At 36.9% G+C, this 16,072-nt stretch overlaps 1 protein-coding gene across 1 annotated transcript; it reads left to right on the forward strand.

Annotated features, from left to right (window-relative positions):
- The first annotated feature begins 13,613 nt into the window (after nt 1-13,613).
- On the forward strand, nt 13,614-14,510 carry LOC125396696 (vomeronasal type-1 receptor 4-like). Its single transcript, XM_048428704.1, has one exon. The coding sequence runs from the start codon at nt 13,614-13,616 to the stop codon at nt 14,508-14,510; it is 897 nt and encodes a 298-aa protein (XP_048284661.1).
- The last annotated feature ends 1,562 nt before the right edge of the window (nt 14,511-16,072 follow it).

Below are 16,072 nucleotides of genomic sequence, written 5' to 3' on the forward strand. Positions count from 1 at the left end.
ATTATTCATTGTTCAACAATTAATGAAGAAATACAAATTTACTGGTTTTACATATGCTCTCTGTCCACTAACAATCCACCTTAGGGAGTTTTAGTTCAAGAGAAAAGTTTGAAATAAAATAACTTCTGACTCACCTGTAAAACATTGGTTCCCAGATATTACCAAAAGTCAGTAATTCATAGGAATCAGTTGGGAATACAGAGAGCTATTGTTCTCAGGGTCTTGACTTATTTCAAGTAAAGAATAGTTGTTAAACTCAGCTAAGGAAAGAAGCTAATGAAACAAGAGGCACAAAGTTTTCTGACTTTAGTTAGAATATGCTAAACCACTCATTTTTACTTCAGCTAAAATCTCTGGATATGAAGATATAGCATACTGTCTGATTGGGAGACTGAATTAAAAACTTCTTTGGTAATTATATAAAAATACTGGATAGGACAATACAGATATATTCCTGCAAGAAATAGAAACACTGGGGGAAGCTTGTGAAGGGCTAATAAATTGAAAGTATTCTCAGGAATTTGGAATTGATCAAAATTTGGCTAAATCTTCTGTGGAAAAGCACTGACTCTCATAAAATTTGTGCCGATATATGAGTCAGGCAGAGAAACACAATACCTAGTTAATGATCATGTGAGGAATGGTTTTCTACCAGTATCTGAAGGAGGAGATTTGTCATGTCTTATGTGGAATCAGGAAAAGACCTTTTAGGCTGGTGAACGGTGATGGAGGGGACATAGCAGCATGTGAGTGTAGAGAGGTTCTGATGAAGAAGAGCACAGAGGACTGAGACCTATAAATATGTCTCTCTCAGAACTTAAAAGAATTCATAGACTATGTATTTCCTTATTCATTGTAAATACATATGCTGAATTTTCTTACTACCTAAGTTGCAATCTTTTTAAATATCATAATATCATCTATAACTTAAATTCACCATGAATTTTAACATTTTAATGGTGCACAATGTCTCCATTACCTGACATTGTGTAGTAATTTCCTCTGTGATAACCCTTCCATCTTTGGTGGAAGATGTTGAAAAAAAAAACAGGATGTTAAAAATGGAGAAGAAGCATTCCATTCTCAGTGAAGCACATAAAACTCAGGATTTAAGCAAATCGATGCTTTCAGGATGTACCAAAAACTGGCCAGATCCTCTGTGCTTTTCACCTTCTAGTATATAGGGAAAAAAGACTATTGAGAAATTCTCTCAAACAAATTGAGCTACATAGAAAAAGGACAAGTCAGTTGACCTGCAAAAAAGCATTTCAGAGTAACTGAGCTACATAGACAAAACAGTTTTCATATTTTTTTATCTCTTTGTTTTGCTCCATGTTTACAGTATTTGTGTTTGGTCATCCATGTTAGGGTAGGCTTTGATGATAAGTCAGTCTTTGAGATGTTTATGCTGTTGTAAATAAGCCACTGCCTGTACTCTTGGGAGTAATCCCAATAAATATATCAATGAACTCTGCTATGTTTTGATGGCATCCAAATTTTGGTCTATTATCAGTTCTCTACCTTGGATGAGTAGACATTTATTCACATCTCTCTAGTATAGTGTCGTACAATCCCTGATATGGTGATTATTTTATGAGAAAAACAGAAACCTCTTGAAGGTTGAGATAACGATTAGATTACCACCATCAATGGTGATAGACAAATGGACAAAGAATTCTATGGGCAGCATTATCATTCTCATAAGCATATGGCTAGGGCCAGGTTGGGCAGGATCACAGGTCACACAGGCTGCATCCCACAGCTGTCTACTGGTCTTGGATTTGTTCAACTATGATCATAGCAGCACTATTTGTAATAGCCAGAATCTGGAAACAACCTAGGTGCCCCTCAATAGAAGAATGGTTAAAAAAGGTGTGGAACATATACACATTAGAGTTTTACTCAGCGGTAAAAAACAATGACATCTTGAATTTTGCATGCAAATGGATGGAAATAGAAAATGCTTTACTGAGTGAGGTAACCCAGACCCAAAAAGAGGAATACGGTATGTACTCACTCATTAGTGGATTCTAGCCATAGTTAAAGATCTTTGAGCCTATAATTCGTGATCCTAGAGAAGTTAAATAAGAAGGTGAACATTAAGAAAATCTTATAATTATCCTCTTCGATATTGGTAGTAGACAAGATTGCCAGGCAAACTCGGGTGAGGGAGCGGGGATGGTGGAAGTAAGGGGAGATGGTTAGAGAGAAGGGAGAGGGGGAGGATTGGGGATGGCTTGAGGGAATGGGAGGGGGGAGGAAGGATGGATATGGGACTAGGGAAGTATATATCTCAACTAAGGGAGCTATTTTAGGGTTTGTAAGAGTCTTGATTCCGGAGGGGTTCCCAGGCCCAAGGAGAGGTACCCAGATTGTTCCCTGGGCAGCAGAGAAGAGAGTACCTGAACTGGCCCTGGTCCATAACCATACTGATGAATATTTTGTATATCACCATAGATCCTTCATCAGGCGATGAATGGAGATAGAGACAGAGACACACATTGGAACACTGGACTTAACTCCCTAGGTCCAAATGAGAAGCAGAAGGAGGGAGAACGTGAGCAAGAAAGGCAGAACTAGAGGGAACCTTCATCTGACGATAGATGAAGATAGAGACGGAGACCCACATTGGAGCACTGGATTGAGCCCCCAAGGTCCAAATGAGGAGCAGAAGGAGAGAGATCATGAAAAAGGAAATCAGAACCATGTGGAGTGCGTTCACCCTCGGATATAAGGGGACTAATCGAATGAGAGCTCACCAAGGCCAGCTGGACTGGTACTGAACGAGCATGTGATCAAACCGGAGTCTCTAAATGTGACTGACATGGGGACTGACTGAGAAGCCATTGTCAATGGCACTGGGTCTTATTTTGTCTGCATGTACTAGCTTTCTGGGATTCTAGTCTGTTTGGATGCTCACCTTCCTAGATCTAGAGGGAGAGGGGAGGAACTTGAATTTCCCACAGGGCAGGAAACCCTGACTGCTCTTAGGACTGAAGAAGAAGGAGGGGAGGGAGTTGGGGGGAGGAGGAGAGAGAGTGGGGGAAATGGGAGGGTATGGGGAGGAGGGGAGGAAGTGGAAATTTTTATAAACAAATAAATAAATAAAAAAATTACAATTGAGCGAACTGTAATTGGGGAACAGGCCCGACAGTAGCTCTTGCGACTTTTGGCTTATGAGAATGTTTTGATCCTTGCAGCCTTTAACTCTTTATATTCTTGATACGTGGAAATATCCCATGGCATTACTTGGCCAGGTGCTGCACCCAGCTTAATGGAATTATACCCGACATCGCTTTGCAAATAATATTATGAGCAGCAAATTGCCTTATTAATTGAACAGGGTAGACAGAGGACTATAACTCTAACAGGAGTGGATGTTGCATTCATAATTGGTCCATTAGCTAAGGATAGATTTGAATATTTATTACAGATATCTCAAGAATTGCAAATAGCTTTAGCCTCCTTTACTGGTAATATTAAATATTATTTTCCATCTAGCAAATTATGGGTTTGCTTTCACAGACAGCAATTTGTTATAAATGACATAGTCGCTAGGTATCCGCTAGCAGCACCCACTGTGTTTACAGATGATTCTCGTCAAAAAGTGCCTATTGGACCATTGATAAGTATTGGGTACAAAATACAGACTTGAGGTCAGTTCAACAAAATGAATTATTTTCAGTCATTCAGGTATTACAGAAATTCCCTTGTGATATTAATATTGTAGTAGATTCGGCCTATGTAATGGGCATGGTAGAAAACATTTATAATGCAGTTACTTATTTCCCAAAACAATCCTTATTATCTCTTTTTAAGTCCTTACAGCACTTGTTGCAGCATCGCAATAACATATTTTTCATCACCCATGTTCACTCTCCTACTTCCTTACCTGGGCCTATTACTTATGGAAATGCTCAGGAAGATAAATTAGTGGCCTTTGTTACTCCTGAAGAAGACCATGCCCTATACCATTCCAACGCTGGCCATTTACATATACAGTATAAAATTCCATATCGGCAGGCCAAACAAATAGTTAAAGATTGCCCTGCCTGTCATCCCATGCATCTTCGCATTGTGCCTTCTGGAATTAACCCTAGAGGTTTATCCCCCAATGAATTGTGGCAAATGGATGTTACCCATGTAGCTGCATTTGGTTGCTTATCCTATGTGCATGTGACCATAGACACTTATTCTACATTTTTGTGGGCCACTGCTCTCCCCGGAGAATGCACACAACATGTTATTCAACATTTGTTAGAGACCTTTGCATTTATGGGTGTGCCAGACACCTTAAAAACTGACAATGGACCTGCTTATACCAGTCAGCGTTTTGTACGCTTTTGTGCCTTGCATAATATAACTCATAAAACATGAGTTGAATATAATCCTCAGGGTCAGGCTCTTATTGAGCATGTTCATGGTACTTTAAAAATGCAAATTAAAAAATTAAAAAGGAGGAAAAAGGAGGATTTCGGCATGGAATTATATTACCCCTTACAGAATAATGCAAGAACTGTATTACATTAAGCACTGTTTATTTTGAATTTCCTAAATTTATCACAAGGGGAGAGATTGACTAGAGCAGAGAAGCATTTTACAGAGAAAGAAGGATACCCACAGCTGAATCAATCAGTGTGGATAAAATTGGCTAAGGACACCGAATGGCAGCCAGGAGTGTTAATATATAGAGGCAGGGGATATGGTCTTGTCTTCACAGGCAATGGACAACAACAATGGATACCCGCACGATGCATTCAGGCACGACTGGATAAGAATGGCTCCATATCTGCACCGGAGGACTCACAATCAGAGTCCCCCATCGCCTACATCACGTGATATTCCTGTACAGGCCATGGTGCAGCTGACTCTTCAACCGCGCAGACTCCGACCTCGACATAATCAGCCTTTACCTTCTTGGGGGCAAATTAAAAAATTAACTTTTGAAGGACAAAAGATTTTGGCTCATATAGGCAAAACGCTTAACGCGGAAAACCTGTTTCTGGCTATGTGTGCCTTGTTGTCTGTAACCTCTTCTGCAGAAGTGGGAGTAAGTTACTGGACCTATATCCCTAATCCACCTTTGAGCTGATCTTTTGGGGAGATGTGGATGCATCTCTCTTTACTTACCCAGTCATCCTGTCCCCCCGTTGGGGCAATTTGACACACCTTAACAAAGATGATGGAAGTGCTTATAATTTTTATCATACAGGCTCGGGTTTGCCACTCTGCCTTGGCAAGCCTTCCTGCTTGCCATTTGAGTGGCAGCATTGGCTGCTTCCTGGGAATCGTACTAAAACATCACACACTCGGCTGCAGTGGTTATCTGCTTGGTCTATTAATGTGACCTGGAATAATGTTACATTTGCTGATGAATTGACTATTCCATATTGCCTTGACTTTACATATGTTAAATTGAGACATCAGCACTTTTCCTGGCCAGAGTGTCAAAGAAGGTTTGGGAAGCGCATGGGCCCCTATGTTGCATGGGGACCATATGGACAATTTATTAACACTTGCTATGAATGGAATTTGACATTGTGTGATTTATCTCAAACCACTGGGATGCCTGTCCCTAAACAGGTTATCATGACTGGTTCCCGCCTGATGGCCTGGGGAGCTGGTGGTATTGCAGATTTGTGGATGACTTCGCTCTTTGCTCCTGCGGCTGTGCAGACGCACCTTTGGAAGATTGCCGCTGCGTCAAAACCTGTCATGCTGTTTAATGGATCGTTTAGTGGGACTACTCAATCCGCTTCTAATTATTCATTTACCCTCTTTCAAAAATATGTTACTTCCTGCATGCCTCTTCCTTATGTTTTTCTTGTTGGAAATGTTACTTTTGGGCTAGGAATGTCCTGCCCCTCTTGTCGTTTGTATTCCTGTCTTAATACCTCTGTTCCTTTACAACCTGGGGACAGCATTGTAATTTCTGCAGCAACGAATCCACATTTGGCTACCCGTTAAACTGGGCCGGGAGTAGTCCCAGAATCCTGTTGATACTATTGTGATGTAGTTTTTTACCAAACTTCTTAAGCACACTAAGCGTATGATTGGAGTGGTTCTGGCAGTTGTTTTAAGTCTTATAGCTGTAGCCATGGTAGCCACCGTGTCAGGAATGGCTCTGCATACTTCCTTTCAGACTAAGCATTTTGTTGAACAGTGGCATAAAGACTCCCATGAGTTGTGGTTAGTCCAAACACAGATTGACACACGACTGGAGACTCAAATTAACATTCTCAAGCAAACAGTTAACTGGCTTGGGAAGAAGGTTTTGGTTATAGAAAGACAGATCTGGCTTAGGTGTGATTGGAATTCCACTACTTTTTGTGTGACCAGCTTGCATTATAATGACTCTGAATATGATTGGCAATTAATTCAGCAACACTTAGAAGGAAATACATCTGCCTCTAAGATTATTAATAGCTTGTAGTTAAACTTGCAAGAGGTATTTGGCCGACAGTTTGAGCATGATGATGTTCCGGCCTTGGTCAATGCGTTCCTGAAGCAGCTGGAAGGATTAGACCCTCGAGGTCTTTTACAAAGTCTATCCTATACTGCAGGAGGCATGGGGATTGTGTTACTCATGCTCCTACTCCTGCTTATTATTTTATACTTTGCTTGCATTTGGCCCACACATAGCTCGCTGGTCACCCTGTGGAAGGCTGCACTTTTTAATAATCTAAAGAAAAAAAGGGAAGTTGTGGAGATTTGGAGACTGTGTTATAAAATGCAGGGATCGTGCCACCCACGCCAGGGGAGGTGTTGAGTACTGTCTTGGAATCTAAGAGACGTTCCATGGAATGCTATGGGACATTTCAGTGTGACAAGTCCTCTGACTTTTACTTCTAAGTGCAAGAGTCACATACCCTGTGGTTTGCAGAAGTGGCTACCCTGTGAGGCCGCAGTCTCAGCTTGAAGCAGCTGTTCTGCTCACTGAAGGAAGTCTTAGAATAGATTGGAACAGCGAGATAATGTCTCTGGAGACCCTTGTTTAAAATAGGCTAAGATGTCTTGCAAGCCCCCAGCCCACCCTTGCTACGTTAAGCTGCTTTGTGTGCATAATCTAAATAAGTTCTTGGTTAACTCATGATCTATAGTTCCTCTTTTAGATAAAACTTTTGACTGAAGCAATTGTTTTCAATGCGTATAAAAGGATTACTTAACCATCTCGGTTAGAGAGAAGGAAGTAGGGGAGGAATGGGCAAAGCTCGGTGAACTGGGATGTGGGGGAGGGAGGAAGAATGAATATGGGATCAGGGAAGAATATAGTTCAACTAAGGGAGTCATTTTAGGGTTTACAGGAGACTTGATTATATATGGGATACCAGGTCCAAGGAGAGATCCCCAGATTGTTCTCTGGACAGAGGAGAGGGTGCCTGAACCGGCCTTGGCCCATAACCATACTGATGAATATTTTGTTTATCACCATAGATCCTTCATCTGGAGATGGATGACGATACAGACGGAGACCCACATTGAAGCACCGGACTGAGCCCCCCAAGGTCCAGATGAGGAGCAGAAGGACGAAGAAAATGAAAAAGGAAATAAGGACTGCGAGGGATGCTATCACCCACTGATACAAGGGGACGGATCTAATGAGAGTTTACCAACGCCAGTTGGACTGGGACTGAACGAGCACGTGATTCAACCAGATTCTCTGAATGTGGCCGGATTCTCTGAATGTGGCTAGCCCGGAGTCTTTCTGAAAAGCCATTGACAATGACACTGGGACTTGTTTCCTCTGCATATACTGGATTTTGGGGATCCAGTCTGTTTAAATTCTCACCTTCCTGGACCTGGAGGGATGGGGAGGAACTTGAACTTCCCACAGGGCAGGAAACCCTGACTGCCCTTAGGGACGAAGAGGGAGGAGGAGAGGGAGTGGGGGGAGTGGGAGGGTGTTGGGAGGGAAATGGAAACTTGTACAATTTAATAAAATTACTTTAAAAAAAGGATTACTTAATAAACACACAGCATGCACATGCAAATGCTGTTTTCCACTCTGCATCCCCTGTGTCCTGGTTTGTTCGACACTCTTACCCAGGGACTCCTGATGCTCTAGACATCGACCATGTACATAGATTTGAGAGAAAGAATAAAATGAATATAAGAATAAAGTCTTTAAAGAGACAGTACAGAAAGTCATAGATTAAAGGAGTAGAGAAAAATAAGCCATGTAAATATGGGATATACAGAGAGACTCTGAATTTTGTATATTACTGAGTTTTCTTTTAGACTACAAAGAGATATTTGATTCTAGAATCTACTAAGATAAACCAACATATAAACTTCAAAGGTATCTTTACTTCAAAATTTGGGTCTAAGGATATATTGTTTTGGAAAAGAGATTCTGCTTTTGTTTCCACAGAGAATGAAAACCTGTGGATTCTTTCTAGACTAATATGGTTTGTGGACCAAGACTACCCAAAAATTCTCTGTGAACACCCAAAAATACTTCACCAAACAAAAATCAGAAACCAGTTTGAAGAGAAAATGTCAAATTCCCAAATAATGTTTATATTTAAAGGGTGTTATGATAGGAAGACAAATACTTTGCATTGGTATGGATCTTGGACCATAGATACAAACTTAAGGTCAATTTTATTATGTGTATTTTCTGCTCTAGCTTAAGGTATTGTGTTTGTGCAGCTCATTAAAAATGTAATGTTTAATTTAGAAATATAGGTTAAAAGATAATCATAATAGTCAAGCTTTTAGTTACATTAAGTAGGGTTTCTAGACGTACAAACATATATTTCAGATATATACGTATTCTTCAAACCTTTCAAAAACTACCAGAATAGGGCATTTAAAATGTTTAAGAACTTAGGATGATGTTTCTATATTTTCTAAGTTCGGGTAACTATTACTTGAATGAAATGCTATAGCCATAGCAACTTGAAGAATAGATGGTTTATTCACTTTATGCTTTCATATCACAATTTATCATTGAAGGAAGTCTAGATGGAAGCTCAAGTGGGGCAGAAATCTGGAAGCAGGACCTTTTGCAGGGATAAGAGAAAGCTGCTGCTTACCTGCATGTTTACTGTGGCTTGCTCACCATGTTTTTTTATAGAATATCAGAATATCAGGCCAAGGATATCACCAACCACCATATTCTGGGCTTTTTTCATCATTCACTAAATAACAATAGGTCCCAGAACTGGATGTTTTGGAGTCATTTTCTGAATATAGGTTTCCCCCTTACATATGATTGTAGCTTGAGTTGGTTGGATGTAAAATGAGCCAGTTAAAAGAGATTAATCAAAAAATGTAGAATAGCCTGCTTATGTAACAGTAAGAAACATAAACTGGTACACACACATTGTGCTTCTATCATTCACATCTCTGCATATTCATGGCTCTATAACATACCAAAAATAAACTTAAAACCTGAGTTAATCAGAATATTATGTAAGAACCAGTCAAAAGTATCATAATAGTCAATTTTTGGTCATAATCAATGTTCATGGTGAGTTACTAAAGGAGGTGATCATTTGGTGTTAATAAGTTAGTCAACTCTTAGTCAAACAGTCACTAGCAGTTAATCAATGGATGAAATTCCCCAGCTGCTTAATTAGCACAAATAAAACTAAAGACTAAAATTTGCTTATTATAAAGATTTTCCCATTTGGTGTGGGTATGGAGGATTTATTTCAGTTTTTAGGTAGTAGTCCATTATGCAGGAAAGCCAAGACAGCAGTTAAAAGCAGGAGCATGAAGTCAGCCAAGGGATATTGCTTTTTGACTTGCAGAGATACCCCTCTTTAACATATCCTCTTTCCTAGCAATAGCTCTCCAACTTATAATGGGATGAGCCCTCCTACACTAATTAGCAATTTAAAAAAATCCTCACAAACATTCACAGGGTAGTATAATCTAGTTAAGCTCCAATAATAGCAGATTTATATAAATAATCCCAGACTGTGTTAAAGTTGAAAGCTGAGGCAAACTAAAATAACATATAACAAGTGATTTATAGGCTAAGTAGTCTCCCTAGCCCGTTAAGGCTTTAATTTTGTATACACACACACACATACATACATACACACATATATAGCTACACACATATTCATATATTCACATATATGAGTAAATGTATATATGTATATAACAAATAATATATGTAATCTGTATGTGCTTGTGTGTGTAGGAGGCTTGCATACAGGATTCATAGTGTCCATGAGGAGGTTAGAATACAACATTCTAGAGTCAATTTTCTCCTTCCATCAATCAAAGTCAGGTTATCAGTAGTACTGGCAGATAGTGGCACAAGATGGATACTTTTTATTCTTAAGTCACTTTTGTTGCGCTAATTGCATGCACTTTTACCTACTCACCTGACCAAAGTTCCCTAATATGGCCATGAAATATGAAATCAAGCCATTTGGAGGGGTCACAGCAAGCTGGAGCTGTGACAATTTTTTTTAGAACAATCAGACTTTTTATACTTTTATCAGAAACACAATATAATACTAATTGCTAGTATCAATATATTCTTAGTTACCAAGATACAGTAATATTTGCAAACCATATTGGGCATACAAGTTTAATGTCTAATACCAATTGTCCTTGCAACTTTCCATGATTCATTGGTAATTATGGAAATATATAGAGAGATTCAAGATGGCCTGAACAGTTTACTGTCTGAGAGAGGATATTATTCTCTCATAAACTGGAAGGGACATTGTGCCTCAAGAGTCATGAACACTAAACTGAACAACCTATGAGGCATGCATTTCTAGGCAAACTAGGCCAAGCCAGCTCCATGATTCCCTGTATTTAATTTGTTATTTCATTGTGGCAAATAATTTATAACTTACTATTTAATGTCTTAAAATTATTTAAATATATTTTCATGAACATTTTACCTTTCATTAAAAATATATTTATTTTCTTAGATAAAACATCCAGATTATGGTTTTTCACTTCCTCTGCTTTGTCCATCTTCTCTCCTCCTGTCATCCTATCCAGATATGCATCTTTCTCTCTCTCTTTAGAAAATGAATGGGCTTCTATGGGATAAAAATGAAATAAAAAACTATTTAATGAGATAAAATAAAAGTTAAAATTTTACAATTGCACAAAACAAACAATTAGATGTAAAAAGCCCTATGAATAATCACAAAAATACCTGACAATCATTATTTAGCTCAGATATTAAAAAAACTCACTGAATTAGAAACTATAATATATACTTGGAGGACATGTAGTAGAGAAGAAAAATATATAAATAAAATGGAAAATAAAAAATAACAAAAAAGTAAGCAAGTAGGAACACTAATATGACATTATGAGACAAGAAAGCTCCAAAGATACTATTGAATTCATTGCAAATGACTATCTACTGCGTAAAGAGTAAATTAAAGAAAAGATTGCTTCCTAAATGAGATACTTTTGAGGAAACAACATTTTCATTTACAATTAGTTAATCAATTAAATATTGCTTCTGGGTTAGAGAAAGGTGTACATGTTTACTTCTCCATTCATTTCTAAAAAACCAATTGCTGAATACGTGTGTAGAAAATTTGTATTCTGCTTTTATTTGTATGGCTTTATATTTGTCAATTCTGCAGAAATAGTAGGAAACTTTCACATGAAGAAACATCTGCAAATGTTTGCAGAGGTTTCTCATTTGTTCCTGGCTACCCAGACCCAAATAATCACACAGAAAGTAGTTTAACAGTTGTAATACTGTTTGTCCAACAGCTTAAGCTTATTGCTAGCTAGCTGTAAAATCTTAAATTAATCCATTTCCATTATTTTATTTTTTACTATGAGGTTTGTGGTTTACCAGTAAGGTTCCAGGTCATTTGTCTCCTTCAACAGCTACATGGTATCTCCCTAACTCTCACTAGTTTCTCCCAGCATTCAGTTTAGTCTCCCTACTTCTGTTATGAATTTTGACAATCATTGACCAAATAATACCTAAGATTTGGCAATGAATGTTTTGGCAATGAATGAAACATCATCTTTCATATCAAATATCAACATAATCACAAAAGGTGTTATAAGAACAATTGCAAATTCTGTTTTCAGTTTTAAAATTTAACTGCAAGGAGCCTTATCTGATAATAAAGCCTTATGTTAGTTCTGATCAGTGAGAATACGTGATTTCAGTTGATGGATAAATGTCACCACACTGAGTGCTTTCTTCAGAATCTTAAATTTTCTGTAACATCTAAAGGCAAAAATCAAGGGAAACTGGTAAAATGATTCTAGGAATTGAAAAATAAGAAGAATCCTGGGATTCCCAAGATAAAGATGGAATTCTGGAAGAACTGATTCTTCTGAATATTACCTCTACCATTTCTCTACTGAATATGAACTAAGGTCATTAAACTTGGTTTTCTAATGTGATGCGTATTTCACTTCCAAGTAACTGTCTTTCTGGGTGTCTCCAGGGTTTGGCAAGTCTCATATTAGACATTTCCAAATATTACGCATTATTTTCTTGCTCTGCAAGATCTGGGGGTATTTCATTTCCACGTAACTATCTTTCTGGGTGTCTTCAGGATTTGTCAAGTCTCACATTAGACATTTCCAATTATTACACATTATTTTCTTGTTCTGCAAGATCTGGGATAATGGATTCATCAACATCATTACTTTGTGTTCAGTAATCATAGCAAACCAGAAACTCTATGAGGATGAGTAATAATGATGCCAACAAAAGTTAGAATTTCAACTGACTCCTATAAGAAAGTATATTCTGATGAATGTCATTCTTTGTACCAGTTTCTTTATCAAAAAGAGTCCAAAGATCATTACATTATAAATGATTCACTGAAAACCATGCTGTTTTAATTTTGTCATCATTATTAATTTTAATTGGTGTTTCATGCTTGACTTTATGATATAGGTCCATGGTTGAATAACATCTATCATAGAAAAATACCAGCAGTCCTTCAAATACATTCAAGGTACTTTTCTTCTAACTCACATTTTTTCAATGAAAATTTCTTTTTAAATATTTATTTGTAGATATGGCTTGCAAGTTAGAGAGTTAGGGGAAATGAATAAGTACTAAATTTCAACATAACATTATCCAATTTGATATTTGAATATTACAATAAGTATGTTTTATGATTGGCAATAAATATTTTGTTGCTGATCCATTGAGATACATACATTGTTATTATAACATTTTTATTTTGTTTAAACTTTGGATAAATAGTCTTCTCAGAATGGATAAGTTTCCTCACAAAGATGTTGATGCAAATCTCTTCTTTTATGATATGAGTGATTGTCAGAGTTTATCCAAAAATGGGCAATTTAGTGTTCTCTTCATCTTCAGAGGAGAGTCATTGATATCTCATGATAAAAATGCTATATTTTAAATTTTGAATATTCTAAAAATGATACATGGATATTTGCTTTATAAATATGTGCTTTTGCAGACTATAACAATCATGATGACAGTTATTATCTTTGCCAAGATATATGAGATTTTAGGCAGAATCTTGCTTTGTTGCACTCATTGGCTTTCTTTCCCTGAACTCAAGTGGTTCTCTCATATTGACATCCTAAGCAATAAAATCTTGAATTCATCATTTTGCTCAGAGATGCAATTGTTGCTATTATTTTAGAATATGTTGTTAAATGACAAAATGAACTTGAAGAATTTTGCAATAATAATAATATTCTTAACACAAAGTACTTTTGGAATTCTGGGAAACATCTCTCTTCTTTCCAAATATCTAATTATTTATTATAATGAACATACATTGAAGCCCACGGATTTGATCCTCACACATTTAATCACAGCCAACTTTCTGATCATTCTCTCTAAAGGGGTGCCCCATACAATGGTAGCTTTGGGGGTAAAACTGTTTTTCAATGATTTCATGTGCAAACTTTTCTTGTATATTCAAAGACTTGGTAGAAGCATGTCTATGGGAACTACCTGCCTCTTGAGTGTCTACCAGGCCATCACCATTAGTCCACAGAATTCCTTCTGGAAGAACATTAAATTCAAATTTCCAAATCACATTGGTTTCTCTATTTCTCTCTGCTGGGTCCTATACAGTGCCATAAATTTCATTTTTCCTGTTCTTGTGCATATCAAACAGAGTCAGAAAAATACAACAGTGAAAAGAGATTTTACATTCTGCTCTGCTTTGGGACATGAAAAAATTGTAGAATTACTGTACATAGCATTATTGGTATTCCCTGAAGTCCTGTTTTCTCTATTCATCATCTGGTCAAGTGGCTCCATGATTGCAATTCTTCATAAACACAAGCAGCTGATTCAATATATCCGGCGCAATCAAACTTCCATCAGAATCTCCCCTGAGTCTAGAACCACCCAGAGCATTCTGGTTCTTGTGACTACTTTTGTTGTTTTTTATACCCTCTCTTCCATTTTACAAGGTTTCATTGCTGTTTTATATAAGGCCAATTGGTGGTTGGTAATCTTCACAAGCTTCATTTCTATGTGTTTTCCCACTTTGTGCCCTTTTCTTATGAGTCATGATTTCATTTTGCTCAGATTCTGTTTATTCTAGATAAGTAATATCAAAATCAAATAATTCTCTCAAAGGCTTGTGGACCAATCATTTTTGATATCTTATTTATTTGTTTAGTCATTTATACACATCAGATATCAACATGAAATTGATGAAGGATTCCTCTTATCTAGCTAAGGTAATACCTGAAAAGCATTTGAGTTTTGCTGAAAGTCGTCTTACTCTGATCAACAGCAGACCTGAATTAAGAGAGTTGCTGCTATATTCTAGATAAGTGACATCATTTTCTTATATACTACTTACTGAGTTATTAATGAGTTTTATCTCAGACCTTCAAAGTCATTTTCTTCAGTGTGCTTGATTGAGTTATCTAAGCATAGGTTGAGTTTGATAGAAGGAAACACTGTTAAAATTAAGGAGTGGCTGTTATTAGGAAATAATTTTTCTGGATTTGTTCATGGCTATTTTTATGCCTTATACATAGATTTTTATTTGAAATGTCTGTATTATTCTGTGTTAACAATATCATTGGAAGACAAAGACAGTGTCAGTTTATGGAATGTATGAACAAATGGTTTTAATACAGGAGGAAACAAAGTTATTGTATTCATCTCAGACAAAGCATTTAACAGTTTCTGTATGCCACTGACTTTTCTTTGGGACATAATGTTAGAAGTAGACAAAGGCTTGTATGCACATGGCTCTCTCCATTCCATTGAGATTAAGAATGCTGAACCTAAGGGATCTGTTGCAATTGGAATGTTCATACTGTCTTCTTTTCCCCAAGTATTAAATGGTGTTATTTATACTCTAAGATCTTATCTTTTGAAACCATGTCTATTGAAGGGCTACAAGATAAAATAAACCTATAAAAGATGTTGAACATAGTTATAATTGTCATAAAAAGAAGACCTATATATTAGATAAATCATTAGTGATCACTCAAAAGTGATACTATTCTCCAAGTCATCCAAGTCACAGCAAGTTTAAGTATTTTGACTAAGTTGTATTCTTTCAGAACTGATAACTCTTTACCATAGAGCAAACAATTTCCTTTCTAAAGACAGATGAAACACTATTATGACAAAAAAATTGACTATTGAATCAAACATACTCTGGGTACCTTGATAGAAATAGGTTGAATAAAATAAAATTCTTAAATATTGAATCTTGATACAGTTACAGCTGTTACACTGGTTTTTAAATAAAGAATCCCTTTTCAGTGATGAAAAAATAGGTGTGCAAAAAAAGAGGTCCAGAGAAGATCTGAGTATTAATACTATAAAAAATTTAGGAACATATGATATGAAGATTTGAAGAAGAATCCAGTGTGCTCTGATTATTTGGAGGAATTGTGTCCCAAATCACATGGAATACAAAGAAAAACATATAATACAAATTAATGTAGCACAAAAACTATAAAACCATGATTGTTCCATTGTTTACATATAATCTGAATGTGTAACTTTGGAACTTTGGACTGGAAAAATTATTAAATGTTTGGAGAGTAATTAGCTTCTATGGAAACTTGGAAGATTATGCAAGGAAGAGTACAGATTAAGGAGACCTAGTTTGTAAAGTTTAAAAAAGTAGCAGAGCTA

This window comes from Myodes glareolus, chromosome 1 (assembly GCF_982192425.1).
Source record: "Myodes glareolus chromosome 1, mMyoGla1.1, whole genome shotgun sequence".
Taxonomy (NCBI): domain Eukaryota; kingdom Metazoa; phylum Chordata; class Mammalia; order Rodentia; family Cricetidae; genus Myodes; species Myodes glareolus.

Bases quoted from the DNA above. Each gene is read 5' to 3' on its own strand.
- LOC125396696 (XM_048428704.1), top strand. From the start codon at position 13,614: ATGAACTTGAAGAATTTTGCAATAATAATAATATTCTTAACACAAAGT.